The following is a 14175-nucleotide window of genomic DNA, read 5'->3' as shown; positions in this document are numbered from 1 at the left end:
CGCATATGCGCGGAAGCCATATGCCGAGCCAGTATGGTCTCGCGCATATGCGCGAGGAGTCCAGGAGCTGCAGCCGCGAGACAGAACATCTAGCGCATATGCGCGAGACAGGGCGCGCATATGCGCGAGAGGGGGAACTGTAGAAGTGCCGAGTCCAGAATATCTCGGGCATATGCGCGGAGAGGAGGCGCGCATATGCGCGAGTAGCTGACATGGGTATGCGTCGGGGATGGTTGCGCATATGCGCGAGACGTGCAGTGCAAAGAGTTGTGCCATGTATCATTTCGATTTGTTCCTTCAAAAATTAGCAGAAAGAAGAACCGAAGGAAGGGTTGGAAATCCTTACGCCTTTTATGTTAGGAATTTGAATTTTGCACCACATCCGTCCGTCAGAATTTAGATCCGAGCATATTTTCGTGAACCTCTCGTTACATGCTTCGACAAGACGTAAGTTTTACTATGTTTCGATATGAATTGAAATTATGGAATTGCCAGAATCGGATAGGATTCATATATGGTGTTCTTGACATAGTAGATATCGTATAAGTGAAACCGGATTGAAGAACAGATACCGTATGAAATTGTTATTATTTTCGGAAGGGATTTGATTGAGATTTGATATCAGATTTGTATTGTGATTGATTATGAGTTGAGATTGATATCAGTTGATAATTGTATTGCTGGATATAGTGAGATTGTGCAATTATGCCGTTGAAACCAGAATTTGATTTAGTTCTGATTATATCCGGTATTGATTTGAGTGGTGTATTGATACTATACTCCTCAATATTGTCATTGCCAGATTGAGTATTGACAGGCTTGAGTTCGAGACTTCGACAGAGTCAGATTGACAGAAAGAAAGGTATAAATCAATGTCGATCTTGGATTGCACAACTCGAGTTAGATTTGACTTGAGTTTCCCTAAATCACATACTTTACTTTATTACATTGATAATTGCAATTGAATGAGATTGATACACTTGGGCTATTGATTGATGTATGGAGTCATAGGCTGATTCGCCTAGTCGTTGGCTGATTCGCCAAGTCTTCGGCTGATTCGCCAAGGCACTTGACGTGTAAATTATATCGATGTCGCTTAGGAGTTGATTCATTCCTATCGCTGAGATTCGATATATGTGTTAATGTCCAGAAACTGGGATCCCTAGATTAGAGATGAGTCGAGTCTGAGATGACGAGTCAGGAGTTGATTTACTGTGTTATATCCTTTCATGTTTTCAGAATTGATACATGTTATTGATAACTGTTATATGCTTTTGTACATGTTTTATATAATTGCATGTATACATGATTTATATTGGGATTATATCTCACCGAAGTTATCCGTCTGTTGTCTTGTTTGTATGTGTGTATGACAACATGTGGGACATGATCAAGGTCAGGAAGAGGATAAGAGAGAGTCAAGATTAGCGTGGAGATCCGGACTTAGAAGTGAATATGTTCCATTACTTGACATGTAGTAAATGAACAATAGTCATTATGAATCATATTTGTATAGGACTTGTACCATAGACCTGGATATGGATCTTATATCTGAAATAAGATTTAATTCATTGTTGCGCACTCATGTAATTTAAAAACAAAAATTTTATGTCCCACATTTTTTTAATTTCTATATTAGATCTTAATAGTGATTAAAAATATGAATTTGGTTCGGATCCCCACAGTCGGGATTCATATCTGATATATACATTGAAAAGTTAACAAACATTTAATCCAGTTTTTTCATCGATGGAAGTTATCATATATTAAATAAAAATAAAGTCTTAATCATGTGACAAAATTATAATAAACTCTAATAATTTTGAAATTCTGGACAAGAAACTCGTTTTATTATGTTAACCATAACGTCATTGTCAATATATAATATATCTATACTATTTATACAATTATATAAGATATATATTTCAAAGGACGATATTACCCTATCCAACTAAAAAATAAATAAATAGCCATTCTACCCTTATTTTACAAAAAAAAATCACAAATATATTTAATTGCTATAATATTTTTATACCAAAATTCATACATTATCTTATAAATTACAAATATGTGCATGTAATATAGTTACATTGTTATTTTTCTATAAAAAAAATCACACATTATCCAAATAATAAATGCAATATATAATAAAATAATTATAAATATTTTTAATATAATTGTTCGTTGTTTTATATATAAATTAAATAAACTCCAAAAAAATTATCTACAACAAATCAATTATACAAACACGGAACGTGTGTAGTAAAATATTAGAAATTGATTTTAAAAAAATTAATGAAAGAAATAATAAAATCAAGTCATGGTTGACTTAATTAGTTTATTTAGGAAAAACTACAATGATGATCTTGAACGTTGATATATTTTGAGTTTAATTTGTTTTTAATTTTATGAATGTAAAATTTGATTTCATTCCAATAAGTATTTTTTTTACAAAAAAATTGAATTTTATTCTTTTTCTCAAAGTGTTGGCATGATATCGATATGTTATTAATATTTGGAATCATGTCAATATTCTAACCGAAAAAATAATTAGAAATTAAAAAGACTTGCTGGTTTAAGACTTAATTTAAAGGATAAAACCAAAAATATGCTTGGACATGGATATTTGTTCGTGCTTGGATAGATTTGAGTTGCAAAATTAATGTTAGCTATAGTTTTTGGTAAAAGACAAACATTATCTAATTTCCATCGTTATAAGAGTCAAGATCATGTCTCGATTGATAAAGCTGAGATGATTTTGCTAATTGTCTGATTTTTTTTAAAAAAATATTATTTAAATTGTGAAATCATGATCCTCCGATCCGTCGCGCATGATAGAGGATAGAGTAGGTCTTTCATAAGACAGTATCACAGATCTTTATTCGTGAGACGGATCACTCATGTCCATATTTACAATAAAAATTAATATGTTTGACATAAAAAGTAATTTTTTTTCGTGGATGACCCATATAGAATATCTGATTCACAAAATTGACCCGTGAGACGGTCTCACATGAGTTTTTTTGCAGAGGTTATATGAAAATATCCCATAGGTTTCGTGAACAAATTATTCCCATTTATTTTCTTGATTTCTCAAGTTGCTATAAAATGCTAATGGAATATCAGGGCAAGACATCATGTACGTGTTTAAAACAATATAAGAAAATTAGGGATTTGCTAAATTCCTTGTGACGAAGTCATCGGTCTTCGCCAGTTAGCTCTAGCTTATCCGTTGATGTCATGGATGGCTTGTTTAATTTATTAATTAATATCAAATTAAAGTTTGAAAATGGATTTCATCCTTTTGTCTTGTGGAAACAGTCTACCAAGATTTTAATTTTAAAAGGGTGATCGAGATTTTTTCTCCGACCCTCAATCAAGAAAGACTTTGGATAGAAAAATCGTCGAAAATGTAAGGTTTCTACTACGTATTTCGGGATGATATAGAAAGAAAAAAAAATTCACAGAATTGTTTAGATTTTAGAACGATTACTAATTCATAAATATTTTTGTTGAGATACATTATACAGGCTCCTTTTAATTTCATGAGTTGGGAGATTCAAGTGAGTTTATTTGTGCGGCAAGCTTCAAACTGTACAAGTTTTCAAGTGATTAAAAAAAAATATTTTTTAATTTTTACTTTAGTTTTAGTAATATCAAATCAAACGTGAGTTTTTTTTTTTTTTTTTTTTTTTTTTTTTTTTTTTTTTNAAATTTTGTCCTTAACCTATATCATAATCCACGTTGAAAGATACATTAAATTATAAACAACATAAAAATCTCATGCCTTAATCACCTTTGAATTGTTGTTCAATGTTGTTTTAATCGATACAAGCACAAGCTTAATCTATGAATTATATTTTCTTACATTTTTCAAACATGTTTCGCTCACCTACAAGTATAGCTTGATAAAACTTACGCGTATCATCTTTGAAATAGATCTAACGACCACTATTAATATAATTAAAAAATATTATATGTTTTTACTAGCATAGAATTGATTTTTTGTGGGGATAATACTTTCATTGTACGATATAATTAACCATTAATAAATTATCGATAACAAAATTCAAGTTTTAGAGTAGGACTTTTGTAAGACGGTCTCACGAATCTTTATGTATGAAACGGATCAATTCTACCGATATTCACCATAAAAAATAATAATTTTAGCATAAAAAGTAATTATCTTTCATGGATAACTCAAATAAAATATTCGACTCACAAAATACGACCCGTGAAACCTTCTCAAATACGTTTTTGCCGAAGTTTTAATACCTTATCAAATGACACCTGGGTTTTAGAAAGAAAGAGATGCACTTAATATTTCATGATGTGACGCTGTAAAAGAATGAAACTCTGGAGAAATAAACGCACAATATTCAATTTGGGGGAACTTCAAATTTGTAGCATCAACGTGGATGGGACCATGAACATCATTAAATCTAATTAGTTCAAGTAAAACAACCATTAAAATTGTTTTAAATATTAATATCTCAACTCAACTTGTTTGGAATTTCGAATAAAGAATGATTATCCCCATGTGTCTGCTCTATAATAGAAGTAAATAATTATATCACCATATTACCCCAAAAAAAAAAAAAAAAAACTATACCCTTTTGCATAGATTAAATAAAAAGCTAAATATTTTTTTAAAAAAAAACAATTTTTTTTAAAAAAAAATAAAAGCTAAATTTAACGCATGAATCTCATTGGAGCAGTTTGTTTTATCTATTACTATCTATTAAGAATCTCTCTAATAGAGACAAAAAAATTGGTCTGTTTTTTTATTTCACAATTTTGACATTATTTTATATCACAATTATATATTTTTTTATTTTTTTATTTTCGAAAAACATTTTTTTATTTTTTTTTAAATTAAAACTATTCAAATAGCACTTTAGTCCCTCGATAATTTGACGAATTTCACTTTAGTCCCTCGATAATTATAAAAAAAACCGTATACACGCACCGTGTATGCCAAGTAGCTAGTATATTGAAAAGCTCTTAGATGACTCTCTTCCCCACACACACAGCGAGAGAGTAGTTTTTCTTCATATGCACAGTATCCAAAGGAAGAGTCCAAAGGATCACATGTATCCTGTTTCGATATTGATCACCCCCGCTCTCTTCGGCCTCGAACCTCACACGATCGGCACCTCGTTTCACTCTGACTAGCTAAATCCATCAATCTAGATCGTGTTGCACAATATATCCAACGATAAAATACAGAAAACTTTTGTAAAAAACCAGTGAGCAATATGGTGAAAAGAGTACAGTAAAGCAAAGCTTAAAATAAACTAAATCGAGGCTTGTACGAAGTACAATGTCTTTAAAACAAATTTGTCCCCTCCGGTATATGCTTGTAGGATGAACTTGGACCTATGTTTCTCAGGATACAACGGAACAAATAGATGTAACCTAGCACGAAGCACTACTACGGCGAACTGAAAAATACCTAAACTTTATTACGAGGTAGAGCATAAGAGCATCAGACGAAACAAAGCAGAGAGATAAACAAAAATATAGGAGAGTGTTGTGTGATGATAAAGGACTTGAGGTTGTCTCTATACATAGGCACTCGGGTTCCATATGGACAGTCACTGATTGGTCATCCGAAAGGCCAAAGGTTGGTCGGCTCCGACAGTCAATCCAGCTGCAGATAGAAGGTCATCCCAAATTGAATTTTCGAAAAATAGCAAAAAACCATGTGAACCTTGGTGGGGCCATTTTGCCTTGATCGGTCCGACATTCTCGATGCACCCAGGTCGCGCTCGTATGCTTGCACACAAGCCTAGCCTTTTTCAGTGCAAATCGGACTCATGATTTGCACCCTCCTGCGCCCACGTGCACAAGAGAGGGCTTATTGACCAATCATTCTTACACCTTCACAAAGTCTAACTCAATATAAGCTCAATAATACTATTATTATTTTCTTATGTGGGACATCCCCACTTATTATCTAATTATCAAGACCTTGCTTGTCTAATATTCCATTCAAAATGAACAAGCCCAATAGTCCAAAATGCTCTAAGTCCAACAATCCCCCACATGAATGGAAATTGAAAGATATTCGACGATTTTCGTGATAAATTTCAACAGTTGAATCTTTCATAAGATAAGTAGGTATTACTCTTTGAACATTCCCTTGTGAAAGCATAATAATTCACTTATTAACAGTAGACATGATTTCTTTGAACTGTACAGCCGTTTGTGTGAATTAAGATATACTTCACACAGGTCTCTTCTTGATACTATTCAGTTCTCATGATTGTATTCGTTTTGGCCATGAACATATTTCTGGTTCAACAAGAGGGTCTAGAATTGAACCTTGCAATTCCTTTGAAGTGGTCTCACTTCTCTCTCACATAGGTGATTCTATATTGTTTTTCATCATAATCATTTAAAGTCGTATGCTTATCCTCTACATTCAATGTTTCATAATAAGAATGAGCTAGATATAACCCCCACAGTGTTCCACCAAATCAGTGCGATTAAGTTGTCCCATTGAACGTAATTCTTGGAATCTCCAGTCAGCGTATCACTTGTTGATTCGGTGGATAATATACATCGGACTTTCCATTACTCCATCAATTCGGTTTATTTCGAAAATAATTACTTTTTGATACAAAACATGCACTAAAATAAAGTTATTAGCCCTTCAATCTATGGTTGAAGCTCCAAATATAGTCTTTCAAAAATAATTCTCAGCTATGTTAAATGTTTGGAATTGAGGGTGATTCATGGGAATGCAAAATTTAACAATCAAAAAATAAATATATTGAATGATGCAATGACTAGGTTTTAATTTAACTAGTGTCATTGCAACAACGTTCTCATACAATCGGGTTTTTGCAATAAACAATGTGTGAAATTTTAAGCGAAAAAATGATGCAAGAGAAAATGAGATTTACAGTCCATTTCTTGTCAAATGCACTCAACTCGACTTTTAAATTTTATATTTGACAAGATTATCGCCATCCATTACTTTTTCCATTTTTTTTATCCATTACATTCTTGATTATAAAATGTTGATTTACCACAAAAAACTTAAATGTAATATTTTCGTGTATTAACAAAAAAAAACATCTTCATACTTAACTCGATTCGATTCGTATACGTCTCCCCAAGAGTTTACCAAGGTTTTAATCTCATTCCATTTTTAAAGGGTGGTAAAGATTTGTGTTCCCACCTACAAAATAAGACGTTTTTATTATATCAAGAAGACCTTAAAAATAAAAATCGTTGATAAATCGAGCCTCCAAATATTTTGGGACGAAATAGAAAAAACGTTGTTCACAAAATTGTTTAGATTTTAGAACGATGAAAAAGCTCATAAATATTTTTTTACATTTATTTTATTGGCTACGACAATAACTCCGCCACCATGTATTTTTAAACTTGTCGAATAAGAGCCATTACAGGCAAAATATGATGAATGAGAATTTGCCCATTCTTACTTCAGGCGTTTCTATTCCTCCGATCAACACCTACCCTTAGATCAGATGGGCTACTCTTATTTTCGCGAGGTCTGCCATATGTGTGGAGGAATTCAAGGGTGGGGACTTATTCATACAGTAGAACGGTATATCCAGAGTTTCACTCTTCCTCCTATCAATACACTTGGATCACATGGGCTACGCTTATTTTCGTGAGGTCCGCCATACGTGTTGATGGATCCAAGGGCAGAGAATTATTCATACCGAAGAGGAAGTATTAGTCCTAGAATAGTGTGGACAAATCCGAAGAATGCAAAGTATTAATGATCTACCACATAAGAGCCATTACAACTCCTTGGAAAGGCTAAGAAATATTTCTAAGAAGATTTTTACTAAATAACATGAGATAGATGCTGTTATTTTTTTTTAGAAGCTTGATAAACTTTAGAGATTTTCTCAGGTGAATGTTACGAAGGGAAAATTTATCCTTCACAATTGGAACAAACATAATCCTACAAGGGCACACTACATGCACGTAAACAGATATACCTTTAATTCTCATAAGCCACTGAGATGTGAGATTTTGTGGAGGGCGTCCTCTTCCATTTGAAGCAGCTGATTACAAAATGCTTCCACATCGCGTGCCTCTTCTTTCAATGTGAATCGTAACTCCTTCCACTGGTACTCCTGCGATCCGTCAACCTTCACACAACCTGGAACTTTCGCCAGTACATCAAATCCCTTTCTATCCAAGGAAAGAAGTAGGGCATCCTTCAAATAAACCACAAGTTAATACAGCTCTGCCAAAAAGATAGTGGATGAATCACAAGAAATTCGTGGATGTCAATGATCTTTGAATGATCATGTCATACATGATGTGCACTCATCCAATTTATCAACAAAACAAAATTCACGCCTTACCTTTGCATTGATGTTCAGGTAATTGATACAGAGAAGCACAAGAGCTCGACGCCTCACTTCACTCTGATTAATTCCATCAATCAAGCTCATTGAAAAGTGAGCTAAACAACACCGATGTTAGATTTAATACATCCAAGCAAGAAGGAAGACTAGCATAAAAATAAAATGGAAAAAATGGACATAACGACTGTCTGTTACAGAAATAGGTCTTACATAAAGAATCGGCTTTAGACTCCTCAATATCCTCAACATTTACTTCATGAACTCCTCTGTTACAATCAATATACGTGCACGAGCTGCATGATGTAAATATACTTCACCAACCAATTTATATCTCAGAAGCTCTCAATCTTCCAATAATTACTGAAATAAATGGTTTGAATCAACCCTCTGCTCTCATTTATCATATTCTAATAATGCATCAGTCTATTCACTAAAATTTAAGTTCACACACAACCAAGTTATGAAGACATGCAAAGACATCAATCAGAAGCCATATTAAGTGACAACTGTAACTTGTTAATTAAATCATTCTGAAATGTGAGGCTTATCACTTATGATTTTCTCCTCAAGTTGATCATTAAAGGCATGCCAGCCCGCCCATGTAAAATCCGTGTAAATTTCATACCTCTTGGTTTAAAGACAGAAATACATATCACCATTTGGAAAGTTACGAAAAACTCACATGTCCAAGATAACCCAATAGTTACACCCCTGGCACGCAAAAACCATACAACGAGCAGGTGCATGAACAGGGGAAGGTCATCAATTTCCATCAGTAGCCAGAATAAGTTGTTACACAAGAAGGTTTAGGACCTTAGGTACAGCCCAACTGAGACAGGTAGTTCTTGCATTGGCACATGTGAGACATGGATCGGGCTAGGATAACATGAAGGGAGTCTAGTTTATTTTGGAAGGATCAAAATATAAGCTGCAGGGTTTTGTCGAAATTACACCGATAAAATATGACTCGAGAATGATCTCTAAGTCTGACTTGATTTGGCCGATTCAATTTTAAAATATTTGAAAAATAATGCCTAGAAAGATTCGCAACCTCATATCGAACTTGTACACAGAATATTGTTCATTGCCTTCAAGTAATTCCAGGAGGTTTGTACTTCGAGGCACAGGACCAGCACAGGATGAATTCAGTATTCCAGAAACTGAATAGCTCGAGTCTTTAACAGCATTTTGGTCTGCTAATAGGGTTTCTCTAATGCTCTCAGTAACCAACTTGGCCTGAGGAAGACAAAAAGAAGAGCAAGCATTTCTCTAGTCTCTAGACAAATTGGTCAAACTATGGATCAACAAATTTTGGATAAGCATTTGCATCATGTGCACCAGGAGAGGTATCAAGATTCATGAATGTAGATCCAGACAAAATATTATTGAAAGATAGCATATTACAGAAGTGTCATATATAGGCTAAAATTTCTTATATTTTATTTACCTTTTCCTCAGTAAGTCGGACAGTATCACCCATCAAAGCAACCCGAGCTGGTAGCTGCATAACAAAAGGCTATAAATATTCTTGAGTTATTACGAAATACAAGCCTCCCCATAATACTTCACAACTGCAGAAAGGTATAGAATTACTTCATTCATACAAAAACTACAAGAACATATTAATTCTTCTTTCGGTTCATAAAGCCCATTTTCCCAGAATAAATGCCAAAACACAAATAAGGATAAAAATCAAGAGAATCCATGTTAGAAGTTAAAAAGCTTAGAGTTTAAAAATGATAAACTAAACTCGCACCTTCTCTATTGACTTCAATAGATTTGCAAGTGGACCAGGAAATGGACTGGACACGGCAAAAGAGCTGCGTTCATCAATAAGAAAATTCTGAAAAAAGAATGATTTTTTAAGCAAGGAGAGCTTAACACTGGATTAACAGGCTAAACTCAACCACTCATAGCAAGAAGTTGATAAACACGCGAGCTATGCTTGAAGATTAAAATATGCATTATGGTCCTAGTGTCTTCTCTTGATGAATCTCATGTCTTTTGTCAAGATGACAAGATAACCAACATTATGTCCTGAGCTGTATGCAGCAAAAACTGCAACTTCACAATTAATATCTTCGAATTTGAAACACCTTTTATAAACATTGGCAGCCTTTGGTCTTTCCTCATTTCCAAGAGGAATCGCTTAAATTGTTTCTTCTTTTGTCCTAATGATTGGTCAAGTCCACAAAACCAGTCTTTTGAGCAACGAGGATAAAGTAGTAATTCAAAAAATCAGTTCAAGCGTGCAAAAAATGATACGGTATGATAACAGGCACATTCACATCTGTATTTCTCTTTATTGATGATAATATATATGACTGAAACACAGAAGAATGAGTACAAGAACTATACAAGAGATTTAAGCCACATTATCCAGAAGCTTCCTTCATTTAGATCAAGAAAAATCTTATTAACAATCGTAAGTAAACAGACATAATATGCTTCCTTCTCTCTGCATGTAATTATGGTGTCTTACACCTTTTTTAAAATTATGCCCAATACATTAGGAACTCATTTTTTGGGCATTGCAACATAATTAAGAAAAATATGAAAGCAGAATTTGATTCAACTTCTCCATGATTGTTACATTTTCTCTAGAACAGGAAGACTACAATCAGCATCTGCACATACTTCAAAGTTATCAATCTTGCATATAACAACCTTCAAGGTAAAGTTTCCACTACCATTCTAGAGGATGGATTTTTTTTTATAGAGGTTGGTAATTTAGGGTGAGCTACGGACTCCTTCAAACCATATGCTTGTCAAAACTGTAATTTTCATGTGAAGAAAAACAAAAAATAATAGGACAAAGGGTGCCTGCTGCGTCTTGCACCTCAGATACCACGCAACTTTTGACGTAAATGTGCCCGGGATATATCTCCAGGCGCACTGACTTGCGCTTGGTGCACCTGAGGTCATCCTTTAACAACACTAGGAAAGACACTACAAACAATAGGCTTTGCTTTTCAATCATGTCTTCCCCAATTTGAAAGCAATTTCCTTTTACTTAAGCTCTTATGGCCTAATATAAGATCAGACACTTGCCTCTCTCGGATACCTTATGGAAATCCTCAACTTACTATGCTTGCCTCCTGGAATAAGTTTCCCTTCCACATGCTCAAACCACAGCAATACCCACTAAATGTCATAGGTGCACAGCTAGCATAGCACAAAAATCTTAATCTCAAAATAAGTAATGCCTGACCAAGAATCTCACTTTTTACTGGATGATGTTTTCCCAATAAAATTAAGTTTATAGTCACTTTCTATAATGTACCAACGGCTAAAAACTGAAATAGCTTACGACAAGCAAAAAATCCTTCATAAAGACGGAGCAGAAAGATTTTAATATGAAAGTTCATTAAGCTTTTCAGCAGTTATCATGAATTGAACTTGTAAGCTCAAATTTAGCATCAAATAGAGTCAATTCTTATTTATGATAGAAACTGAATGAACAAAATCATCCCATCAACTGCAATATCATACCTACCTATATCCCAATGGAAACCTGGTATCTGTGTTGAAGTCCATTGACATGTTTATTTAAAAGGATGAATTCCCATTGCACAACAATATTACCTCAGACAACAAATTCCGAATGGAATCAAATAATTGTGTATTTTTCTTCAATAAGTTCTTCATGAGAAGAACATATGAAAAGACACAACCCTCCCCATAGAACAGTTACAATTCCAATCAAGAAATGAAAAAGCACATATTTCCAAAGGTGTAAAATTTACAAAATTCCAGAAATGCAACTCAACGCAGGCTTAAGGAAGTACATAACCATTAAACCTAAGAAGAAATACTTAAAATGATTTGTACCACATTATGCAAGTCCTTCTCAGGTATCCATATAAATGGCTTCCCCTTCTTCACAAAGTATTTCACTTTCGAAGTGTAAATCTCCTCCTTGCTGATTAAATACAACAATGTACGATAGATGGCCATCGAAGAACAAAAATCACAAGCACCCAAATGAAAAAAAAACAACCCGGCATATCAATTTGACAATGATCATGCCCATACCTTCCTTTGGCATCAGCTTTGATGGAGTTAAGACTACCTTTCCAATTGGAAGCCAATATATTCTGCGAGTAAAACAACAGTAGCATCCATAACTAAGAATATTCGGATCAGCTGATAAAAATTTGAGGATATCAGTATATCACCAACCTTGCATTTCTCTGCAAGTGTTAAGACTGGAGATTTTCCACCTTTTAGCATGATCCGTTCCCTCGATGGCTCGCGCAATCTGTGGGCTGACACTAATCGGCGAAGGTTTATTCAGTTGTTGCTATGGCGAGCTGGGGTTTAACCCTCTGTAATATTCCTATATTGCCACGCTTGTTCTTTTCTCCCAAAACGGCCCTGGATTTATTCTTTTATTTATTTATTTCTTTATCTTGAACAGATATTTCAAATAATCCAACTAGCTCGTGAGTTTTTCGAGTCGATTCAAAAAAATATATTATTTGTATTAAAAATTATTGAGGCTCAAAAAATATATTATTCATATTCGAAATTATTGAATCTGGATCGAACTTCGACTATTTTGTATTTTTTCGAGTTGAACTCAAATCTAAATTATTTTATTCTATAGTTTAAGAGCTTTAATTTTTTAAAACAATATAAATATATAAGATTTTTAATAAAATATTATAAAATATAAAAAAATTACCAAATTATAACAAAATGAGTAAGGATGGCAATGGGTAGGGTATGGGTCGGATTTCATAATTCCATCCACATACCCATTTATTAAATTCATCCCCATACCCATCGGGTATTGAATTTCGTCATCATCCACGTCCCCATCGGATTATCGGATACTCATACCCTACCCAAATACCCAATTATCATATACAATTGAATTTTTTCAAATTTAAATTGTTTCAATGAAGTTATGAATATTTTAAAAATTATTTAAATGAACAATAAGAAAAATTATTCATTATATATATATAATGAAGTTTTATATATTTTCTTCTCTTTTAATATACAAAGCATTGTTTTCTTTAATTTTCAAATTTATGATTATATGTATTGAAAACTCCGAAAATCGATGGATTGGCTTATGAATCTTTAATATAAATAAATATAATTACTATAAATATACATATATACATACATATGTATATTTATATATATTAATTTAAATGGGTATTCGGGTCGGTTGTGGGTCGGATTATATCAAACCCGCCTCCATACCCGAACCCGAAAATACCCATACCCGATTACCCAATTATTTAATCGGATCTAAAAATCTCTCCATACCCTCTTCTATTCGGGTCGGGTATCGGATCCTCCAACAGGTTCGGAGGAAATTGCCATCCCTAAAAATGAGGAAAGTTTTTTTTTAGAATCACCAGCGGAAGCGGGGGGTTAAGCGGACCCCTACAGTATATACAACAAAAGAGCAGTATAAAAAAAAACCTAATGGGAAGGAACTAGGCCAAGACCTCCGTAGAAAAGGATATACAACCATAACATCATAACATAAATAACGAAATACAACAAAACAAAAAGCCAACAAAATAGCGGGTACCTCAGAATATATCAAACAAAATAAGACAAAAGGGTGGGCGATGAGAGCTCTGTAGTGAACTCCCACCACCTAACGTCCAAAAAGACGGAAAAAGAAGATCAACTAGGATCAGGAGTTCGCCCATATGGCAAACTTGACTGAATCGCCTTAAGCCGGTAATATCGCCGCTGCTGAGAGCGTGTACGGCCAGGGAGAAGTAATGATAAACAAAATGAGGAAAGTTTAAAAACTATAACAATCCGACCTTGGATTAGACCTGAC

The 14175-nt window shown here is 33.8% G+C and overlaps 1 protein-coding gene across 2 annotated transcripts; it reads right to left on the bottom strand.

Moving 5' to 3' along the window:
• Positions 1 to 7549: 7549 nt before the first annotated feature.
• Positions 7550 to 12726, bottom strand: LOC140973930 (uncharacterized). Of its 2 annotated transcripts, XM_073437079.1 has the most exons (10): positions 12543 to 12726; positions 12396 to 12457; positions 12192 to 12282; positions 10117 to 10203; positions 9808 to 9861; positions 9412 to 9596; positions 8571 to 8653; positions 8358 to 8458; positions 7986 to 8207; positions 7550 to 7719 (listed from the first exon to the last, which is right to left on the bottom strand). In XM_073437079.1, exons 1-9 carry the CDS (start codon positions 12591 to 12593, stop codon positions 7995 to 7997), a joined length of 927 nt encoding a protein of 308 aa, XP_073293180.1. In that variant the 5' UTR covers positions 12594 to 12726; the 3' UTR covers positions 7550 to 7719; positions 7986 to 7994. The 2 variants fall into 2 exon arrangements, with proteins under 2 accessions (XP_073293180.1, XP_073293178.1); XM_073437077.1 differs by lacking the exon at positions 7550 to 7719 and having other exon boundaries at positions 7748 to 8207.
• Positions 12727 to 14175: the final 1449 nt, after the last annotated feature.

The sequence above is a fragment of the Primulina huaijiensis genome, chromosome 3, assembly GCF_012295235.1.
Source record: "Primulina huaijiensis isolate GDHJ02 chromosome 3, ASM1229523v2, whole genome shotgun sequence".
Lineage (NCBI taxonomy): Eukaryota > Viridiplantae > Streptophyta > Magnoliopsida > Lamiales > Gesneriaceae > Primulina > Primulina huaijiensis.
The sequence above is the reverse complement of the archived record's forward strand: the minus strand, read 5'-3'. Positions and strand labels throughout refer to the sequence as shown.

Bases quoted from the DNA above. Each gene is read 5' to 3' on its own strand.
- LOC140973930 (XM_073437079.1), bottom strand. From the start codon at position 12,593: ATGCTAAAAGGTGGAAAATCTCCAGTCTTAACACTTGCAGAGAAATGC. The intron at 12,283-12,395 runs GTATGGGCATGA...GTATTTAATCAG, and splicing joins AAAGCTGATGCCAAAGGAAG to CAAGGAGGAGATTTACACTT. The intron at 8,654-9,411 runs GTTGCGAATCTT...TACATCATGCAG, and splicing joins GTGTACAAGTTCGATATGAG to CTCGTGCACGTATATTGATT.